At 34.4% G+C, this 9,650-nt stretch overlaps 1 protein-coding gene across 7 annotated transcripts; it reads right to left on the reverse strand.

The window, feature by feature from the left end:
- Positions 1-1,316: 1,316 nt before the first annotated feature.
- Positions 1,317-4,369, reverse strand: LOC141708410 (uncharacterized). 7 transcript variants are annotated; one of them, XM_074512028.1, is made up of 7 exons: positions 4,135-4,369; positions 3,955-4,033; positions 3,483-3,769; positions 3,242-3,378; positions 2,134-2,251; positions 1,817-1,978; positions 1,317-1,551 (listed from the first exon to the last, which is right to left on the reverse strand). In XM_074512028.1, exons 3-7 carry the CDS (start codon positions 3,681-3,683, stop codon positions 1,507-1,509), a joined length of 663 nt encoding a protein of 220 aa, XP_074368129.1. In that variant the 5' UTR covers positions 3,684-3,769; positions 3,955-4,033; positions 4,135-4,369; the 3' UTR covers positions 1,317-1,506. The 7 variants fall into 7 exon arrangements, 5 of the variants coding, with proteins under 5 accessions (XP_074368129.1, XP_074368128.1, XP_074368130.1 ...); XM_074512027.1 differs by having other exon boundaries at positions 3,955-4,054; XM_074512029.1 differs by having other exon boundaries at positions 3,955-4,062; positions 4,209-4,368.
- Between the last annotated feature and the right edge of the window lie 5,281 nt (positions 4,370-9,650).

The following is a 9,650-nucleotide window of genomic DNA, read 5'->3' on the forward strand; positions in this document are numbered from 1 at the left end:
TTCTAGTCTTAACTCCACTGTCAAGATTACTCAGTATCAAGTTCTGAGGGTGGTTTTTACTCCATACTCTATGTCTTGGTAGACTCTCCCTTGATGACTCAGCATTTCCATAATTATGTTGTGTCTGACTACCGAATCCTTGTTCTTCTTCTTGTTCTGCTCCCCTGAGTTGTTGCCATCTTGATCTTTAGAATCCGAAGCTTGAGGACTCATCCCTGAGATAGTGTGACTTGTCTCATGACCATTACCTTCAGAATCTGCATCAGAATTATGATCCTCAGGATCATTGCCATTGTCATTGTTGTCTGGTACAACCTCAGGTTCATCTTCTCCATAAGAAAGATCTTCAATATCAAGACTATCACCATCATCTTCCTTCTGATTACTTGGGAGCTTGGCGTCATTAAATTTTACATTAAGGGTTTTCACAACCTTTTGATCACTAATCACATACACCCTGTAAGCCTTTGACTCCAGAGAATAGCACAGAAAGATACCTTCTTCAGCTTTAGCATCAAACCTTACAAGATGCTCATCATCCTTAAACACAAAGCACTTTCATTCAAACACGTGAAAGTATTTCACTGTTGGTTTCTTGTTGGCCATTAACTCATAAGGGGTCTACTCATATACCTTGTTGATCAGGATTCTGTTTTGAGTATAGCATGCAGTGTTAACTGCTTCAGCCCAGAATTAGGTAGGAATATTGGCTTCATTAAGCATAGTCCTTGCAGCTTCAACCAATGTTCGATTCTTTCTCTCAACCACTCCATTTTATTGTGGAGTCCTTGGTGTTGAAAACTGTCTTGAGATGCCCTTCTTCACACAGAAATCATTCAGCTTTGCATTTCTGAATTCTGTTCCACACTACGCCATAAGTGGGCTATTATAATGCCTAAATGGTGTTATAATAGGCCCAAAAAACGTTACAATGGGTCTATTATAACACCAAGGGGCATTACGTATATGAGCATTACAATAAACACCCTAATGTACCACTTTTGTAACAGAGAAAAAATGTTATAATAGGCAACTACTATAACACTAAAAGGCCCAAATGTAACACAAAATGAGTGATACAATAGCTTGATCAAGATTGCATAAATGGGACCCACTGGTGGGGCCACGTGGGGGCCATTTTTGTTGTTGGGTCCACATTCCCTACTATAACACTCTATTATATATATTGTAACACGAATTTGTTGTAATTAATAAATATTAAATTTTATAATGTCACACTATATCTAAATATACTTTATACAGGAATAGGCAAATGCAACAGTTAAAATAAAAAAAATTAATATACATGCTCTATGTATACAATAATCCCAATACCAAAATAAAATCTCAAATAAATATCCAAAATACTACAAAAACCAACTAAAATTATAATAATTTTATCAATCAGTAAAATTACATATGCAATTCAAAATAGTTGAATCAGCAGATTAGTATAATTCATTATCAAAGCTTGGTGACTGTGGCGTAAACCTAAGAAAATGACTGCTAAAAACACGTGATAGTGTGCCATTCTTGATCTTGTTCCTGAATCTGCACATTGGAATAAGAATGAAAAAAAAGGCACAGAAACTAGCCTAGGAAAGAATGAAAATTGATGGTTTTTAAACTTATACTTGCAAGCCGAATAAGCAGAACCTGTATGCAAATAATCTAGTGAGTTCTGTAGCTAGTATTAACAATGAAGCAATGGTTTATATCCCGAATAAGATTAGTGTTTTGAGCCGAAACAAAAATCACAAACAAAGGAAAATATAATAATATTAATGCAAATTTAAACATAAAACCCTTTTTCTACCTTGTATGGAGTTTTTCTAGTACTGATTGCATCATTTTCATTAAAAATGGGAAGGCTCCTCAAAGCTAATAAAGAGTTCAGTGTCTGACCAAGCTGTACTCTAAAGTCTGCATTCTTGAAATCATTATTAGTGACCAAGAGTTGAGATGATGTCACATCCAACTGCAAAAAACAAATATTTGAATACAAAAAAGCTCCTTCTTAAGGTAATAAGTCTATGATGTATAATATGTCAGCAGAACGCAAATGTATATCAATATTCTTCTGTTTTTTGAAAACTTGAAAATTGTAATAGTACACATATATCTTAAATGTACATGGCTAAATAATGTGTCATGGAGTGCCATGAGGCCATTCTGTCCAACAGCTGCACATGCTTTTCCATCAAGTTCAACTTGAGGCTTTTGGAGATCAGCAAAACTGTGAGAGAAAAAACTGTAGTAGACGAATTATGTTGCTGGTTAATAATTATTAGAATATAAAGCAAAGCTCATCTTAAGATCTGTTAATTAAATAGTAATCATGTTTTCTTTCTGTTGGGTATTTATCTTCATCGTGCTCAAGCATGTCCAGCCAGCACAAAAGAGAATTAGAGAAAGTCCATTCATGGAACCAGACCTAACATTCTTCTACATACAGATTCTAATATCAAACATTAGTCTAACTATGCATCAACCAGTCATACTACATCTAACTATGCATCAATTATCTCAAAGAGATATACACCCCAATATTCCACATGCTTTATAAATTCAACAAAGACAGCCTCTGCTCGAAATTTAGTAATAGCATATCTGGACAATCAATAGCCTTGCATGACAAAAAAACAAGTTACAATCAAATTAATTAAAAATCAAATCAGGAGAAATTTAGTATTTCTCTTGATTCTCGGGATTTCTATTAACTTGCATGCTTCTTGATACGGTTGCTGAATTCATGTTAAAAAATTTAAGATTGTACACAAAAAATACTATACAAAATAATCAAAGTCGAAACAAAGAAGGGAATTCAAGAACTTGCGAAAGCAGAAGGATATATACAGAAACTTGAGGGTCTAAAGAATTCATTCAGAGCTGATATTTGAATAAAGGACATCAGCAAGACGCAACTACTAACCAGAACATCCGAAATTCACATTTATGGTATTCATCAATCACCTAATATCCATCACTGCTACATAATATAAATACATGCAGACAAATGGGATAAGTTTTATTCATCATGTTGAGTTTAAAATTTTGACTTTGTTTATCTGTTTTTACCACATTTGAACCAAGAAAACAAAAAGATGTCCAAAATGGTATAATACTAATGCACAAAGTTGAAATGCTATAATGCTATAAAGAAACATACTTGCCATGGACCTCCTGAATAAAAAATGCATATACAATATGAGTCAGATTTAGGCAGAATAACAATACTTGCCATCTCATTAATGGATTCCCAAATTGAAAATTATCTCCCTCGAGCAATTCTTGAAAAACGTGTTGAGCCTTGGTTCCTTTTGGAAGAAACTGAGTGAGCAAGTTCCTCTCCTTCTCAGATAGATGAGTTTTCCAGACCTATAGAAAAAATATATCAAACTTTAACATGCACAAAATAATGAATAATATCAATTGCTTGTGAATTCAAACATAATGCAAACAGAATACGAGACAATATTAACCTCATACAAAAGCACATCAGTTAAATTTTCTAAGTCAAAGGTTTCTTGAGGAACATTGACTACGTCATCCAAAATATTGTGGCAACTGGGAACAACATCAATATAAGGTGATACATGTCTTTGTGCAATTCCATCTTGCTCCTTCTTCGCCACAACACTCTTCCTACTGTCATCCCATATAAGAATTATAGTAGACGTCATGCTTGAATCACACCGTCAAGATACTAACTTCTTCATTTTCACACTGAGTTGCTGGCAAGAAGTGTAACCAACAACACTCGCAGAGCCTAAACATTTTTTCCACTAATCATCAGCCATTTCCAAAAAATTACACCAATTACAAGTAGAGCTCAACCGAAAAGGTAATTAAAGATGCACTATCGATCAGACAACATATTACTTTGCTCCATGTCACTGGATTATGTCAAGAACACTAATTAAAGGTTATAATAAAGTGGTAAAAATAGAATACCTTAATGAAACCCAACTGAACATGTCTTTACGAAAGCTTGAACTCCCAATCGAACTAAAGCCCCAATTTCAAAAAAGCCCTAAAATCAAAGTATAAAGCCCTAATTGCCTGAAGTTATACAGTGTGCATATATGTTAAGTAGAGTAGAGTATATATATTTAAATCAGAGCAAATATGTACCAAAAGAACTAAAGCCCCAATTTGAAGCCCTAGAAATCCTGCAAAATCATATAAATTAAAAAGTTAGTAACAACCTCTAAATTAGAGTCAAATAATTGTGGATTCAAATATCAATTTGTTCTTCAATTAATTGTTAGAGTTGAGAGAGACTGTTTTGAGAGAGAGAGAGAGAGAGAGTCGAGAGAGAATGCTTGTAAGAGAGATTGTTTGGCTGAGTGTGTTTTGTCCAAGTAACTATGTCTAAGTCTTTTTCGTTTTAGGGGGAAAAATCCCACCCATTTTTCACCCAGTAAGTGTAGTATTTTTCATTTTTTTATATTTTAGTTTTTAATTTTGAAAATTAATTTATTATTTATTAAATAATAATCTAAAAATGTAACTTTTAAATATATGTACAATAAATAAATTTTATAATTTATATTATATTATATATTACATTCTTGATTCATTAGTAATTCATAATATAATTTTAATACTAGTTTTATGATAATATTTCCACTTTGATATTTTAAAACTAAAAAAGTAGCTAATGTAACACCATGTGTTGGTGTTACATGTTGTGCAACACCACCATTTTTCCGCAACACTAGTTTTATAGCTGTTGTAACACTAATTGAGAGGTGTTATAATAGGATAAAAATTTCTTAGCTAATATAACGCTCATTGTAACACTTGCATTACAGTAGCCCACTTATTGCGTAGTGCCATTATCTGATCTGATTATTCGCATAAGCACTCCAGCTTCTAACTCAATCTTGTTGATGTGATCAATAATCATATCAGGTGCTTCATCCTTTGAATGTAAGAAAAATACCCATGTGTCTAGAATAGTCATCAACAATCACTAAGCTAAATTTCTTTCTTGACATAGACATGACATTGACAGGGCCAAACAAATCCATATGAAGGAGTTGCAGTGGTTCAGTGATGTCAGTCATTGTCTTTTTCTTGTGTGATGCGCTCTTTGAATTTCCCTTCTCACATGATTCACAAAGTCCATCAGGACTGAATTCCATCTCGGGCAATCCTCTCACCAATTCCCTCTTAACAACCGAATTCATGGTCTTGAAGTTCAAGTGGGAGAGCTTCTTATGCCATAACCAACTTTCATCTAGAGAAGCTTTACTGTAGAAGCACATAACTTCACCATCTACAGAATTCCAGTTAGCTATGAACAAATCACCCTTTCGAACTCCATTGAGAGTTAGCTTCTCATTCTTCTGATTAGAGATCAAACATTTCTCCTTCTTGAACAAAATTTCACATTCTTTGTCACAGAACTGACTGATACTGAGGAGATTATGTATAAGACCTTCAACCAGAGAGATTTCTTCAATGATGACATTGCCAATTTCCAAACAGCCATATCCCATAGTATAACCTTTGTTGTCATCTCCAAAAGTAACCACTGAGCCAGCTTTCTCAACCACCTTTGATAGCAGGGCTGTATCTCCAGCCATATGCCATGAACATCCACTGTCCAGAATCTACATGACCTTCTTCTGCTTAATGCCCTGAAAACAAAAGTGATTAAGTTTTCTTTGGTACCCAAACTAAGTTGGGTCCAACAGACTTAAAAGCGTTTAAATATATAACATTTCTCTTAACATAATTGACAGGCTTAACAGTTTTTGCTTTATCATTGACTGTTTCCTTGTCACTTTCAGAAGCACCAACAGACTTGCTCTTGGGCTTGGTAAAAGGTGCCACTTTTCTAGATTTAGGAGGGCTTATAGTCTTTGATCTACCAGTGTTCTTACTAATATGCTTATCATGATCATGAGATGTATTATGTGAGTGTGTGGAATCAAGATAAGTGTGCATGAAAGATACTACACATGGCATGCAAACAGATTTATCACACTTAGAATTTTTTTTTTGTTAGGCAAGTTATGCACATAAGCATTCTTAACATAGTCTTCTTTAACCTTTCTACAAGCACGAGTAAGGTGACCAGCAGAACCACAGTTGTTACATAACTTCTGTTATTCCCTAACAATACAACAAGAATTACAGAAGGGGGTTGAATGTAATTCTGACTTCTTTTCTTGATTTTAAAAATATTCTAACTTAATACATATAACAGTGTTTGATTTGTTGAAGTGCGGAATAGAAAGATAATTGAAATCAAAACACTAAGTAATAAAACACAAGGCTTTAAAACTTTCTGGTAGATTTGAATGTATCCACCAGATATATATATATATATATATATATATATATATATATATCAGAATGAGAACTCTGTGAAGCTTTAAATAGCTCACAGTTGCTTTACAAGTTGAACAAACAAACTACATAGATATTCTTACAAGTATAGCCTAATCTGTTTCTCTGAGAAATGTATTTGCTTAGTTAAAAAATGTACTACTTGCTACTCTTGGTTTATATCACCAAGTTACATGATAATAAGACAAGATAATAAAACAAAACATATATAGCCTAACTCCATGCTGCTTCACTACTCTATTCCAGCATCTTTGAATATCTTTATATTTGCATGGAAATGGTAATGCTTCTTTATTCTCAAAATCCCGCTTAACAGGCTGCCATATTCTTTTTGCAAACACCCAATGCATGTGACTGTGTTGTCACTGTTAACAGCTATTTTGAGTTTGATCATCCATCGGGACTATGTTGGTCATCCATCAGGAGCCATGATGATTATCCGTTAGGAGCTTTGTTGATCATCCGTCGGGAGTCTTGTAGATCATCCGTCGGGAGTCTATCTGCCACTTGACTCTATTTCACTTATATAGAATTACAGGACATCTCATATTTACAATTAGTCAACCTATTCTGCATATCAATCTAGTAGTCAACTTGACTTAGAGAACCCTACATAATCTACTAGACTAAAACATGTTGTTTGCAAAAATGTGCTACAATACTTATTTGTTACATAAGCTACACTCTCGATGGATGTCGAATTGTCATCCGTCGGGATAATAAAGTTCATCCGTCGGGACTATATTAAATCATCCGTCGAGAGCTACAAATTTTCACTAAGTTAAATCTATTAAGGTGTTTTGTTTAACTTATCATCAAGTTCACAATATATTCCTAACAATCTCCCCCAATTTATGTCTACTAGAATTATAGCCATAAATTAAGAGAAACTTGATGATAATAAAACACCCCAAAAATACAGATTAAAAAGTAGTAGATAAAACTGATATGTGTTACAACTTTATCGAAAATTGAACAAAGCAAAGTGTACAAAGAGTTCTCAGAATCATTATCAAGGTGCTCCTCTAGTCTGAGCAGATGATTCTATTTCCTTGATTGTCTGGATTTCTTCCCAAGCTTCCTGTTGTTTTCTTCTATTTGATTCTGGAGTTGTTTGTGGAACTCAAGTTTATCAGCTTCAGATAGATCCATCTTTTCTTGCATTTCCAATAGAGTCTCATTGCTAGAGATACTCAATTGGTCATCCAATCTGAAGAATCTTCTAACTCCCTTATCATCCATAAATTTCATCAGCCAATAAGGCCTCAAATGCACTCTTTTTCCTGTGAAGGGAATTGATAGAGTTTTTGGGAGTGCATCTTTGGCTCTATTGCTCCTTAGATATTTTATTTTCTTTAAGACTAATCTCCTTGCAGTCAAATTAAATCCAAAGTTTTTCTTGAAGGATGAGTAGACCTTTATCAGTACAAATTGGCTTTCTTGAAGAATCATGTGAAGTGGCCATGTGATTTTTTTCCCTCCCTTGTACTTGAACACCATCCTTTCAGAAAGATGTCTATGAGCATCAATCCCTCTTACTTCTTCCAATTCATCCAAGTAGAGGTTTATTTCAGAAAACTCCTTGATGTCACAGATGTAAAAAAGATCTCCATTTTTTACTGTAGGTTGAGATTTGGTTAGGGTCTTGGACCTGAAAGTCACAGGCTTCACTTTCTTGGTTGCCTTAATCTTTGTCTTCTTTGGCTTGTTGAAGATAGGTAAATTGAATTCAGGAATTGGAAAAATTTCTCAGTCTATTGGCTCATCCTTGGGAATTATAGGTTCACCATGAAAGTTCTTTGTTGGATCTACCTTGAATTCATCATGTACCACGGAGGGCTTGAGTGATGCCCTCCAAACCCGGGTCAAAAGTTTGGGGCTCACAACACACACACACAATATATAAACCTGTATATAAAATATTATATGCATTGACCATTCTTTACACAACCACGGATCGCAACAGGTTAAAGTATGAAAACAAGCCACAACCTTATCTTTTATTACATCGTACCAAATCCCAACTAGTTCAACTTACAATGGTTAAGGATATCGTACTTACAATCTTACTCAACTTATCTATAATATAAAGCTCCTGCTAGCCCGATCCAACTTAAATGGAAATCCTAGCTCGCGCACTGGACAGGGAATCCTCGTTATCAACAATTTCCTTTTCAACTGTTGAAAACATAAAAATTTTGTAAGAGTGAGCTTACTAGCTCAGCAAGTAATAATAGCAGCAATTGAGATTAAACAATCACCAATTGAAATGATTCAGAAGAATCAAGCTTTTGAATAAGCAATGATTAGAATTAGATATTCACTTTTCATTTTCAAAACCAAGGTTAGGGTGCTGATCAGTCACACACTAACCCCGAGCAAGGCTCCCGGCTTTGTTCTATATACTGGATCCAAGGCATGCATTGGCCTACTATGACCACGAATCTGGTCCGACCACGAATTTGGTCCGACCACGAATCTGGTCCATATTTATAGAACCATCCAACTTTAAAATAATTCAAAATGATAATCAATGTAAATCAATAAGCTGAATTGTAAACAACATTTATCTTGAAGCATAGGGTGATTTACAATGTCATGAAGGTATCACAAGGAATTCAAAAAGTTTGGCTTTCGATCAAGGAAAGAATCAGAAATTTGAAGACCAGGGGTTCAAGGGTTTCAAGGATTGGTCTTCTGTTAAACAAGGAATAAGGATTGGTATATCAAGCAATTCAATATCAGAAATCAGAATGTGGTAGGTATATATTTGTGGAGTAGTATCGTATGGGTTTGGATAGTATCTGAGAATTCAACAATCAATGGTTTATGAAGAACAAGGCTTATGGCTCAAGATCAAGAGGGATCAGGGTTCAAGGTTAAATAGTTTAAAGCACTTGCAATATAAAACAAGAGTTATTTTGAATAATAGCGACATGTTATGAAACAGTTCAAAAATATTTGCAATATATAATAAAGAAAGGTTCAGAAGTACTTGCCTTGTCATCGACAATTTCCACTTTACTTGTACTCATCTAACAGTTTTACTCATCAACCACTTTTTTTCTCTTTCTATGCCTTGCTTCTATTTATCAATCATTTTCCTTCTCTTTCTACGCTTTGATTCTATTTATAGATCACTGGTTTCCTTTTCTATGCCTCGCTGACTCTGCTTAGCATCACAAGTATCTATCAATTATTCATACTCATATTATTCTAATCGTCACATAGACGTCATAAGCTTTTATCTACCATTCGTTTTACCCAAATCCGATTTACGGATTGAA

The sequence above is a fragment of the Apium graveolens genome, chromosome 2 (assembly GCF_009905375.1).
Source record: "Apium graveolens cultivar Ventura chromosome 2, ASM990537v1, whole genome shotgun sequence".
NCBI lineage: Eukaryota > Viridiplantae > Streptophyta > Magnoliopsida > Apiales > Apiaceae > Apium > Apium graveolens.

What these genes read in the sequence shown, in the direction of transcription:
- LOC141708410 (XM_074512028.1), bottom strand. Translation starts at nt 3,683, where the DNA reads ATGACGTCTACTATAATTCTTATATGGGATGACAGTAGGAAGAGTGTT. An exon ending in GGGAATCCATTAATGAGATG is followed by an intron (nt 2,252 to 3,241) that starts GCAAGTATTGTT and finishes CGTCTACTACAG; the next exon opens with TTTTTTCTCTCACAGTTTTG. An exon ending in ATGACACATTATTTAGCCAT is followed by an intron (nt 1,979 to 2,133) that starts GTACATTTAAGA and finishes TGTTTTTTGCAG; the next exon opens with TTGGATGTGACATCATCTCA.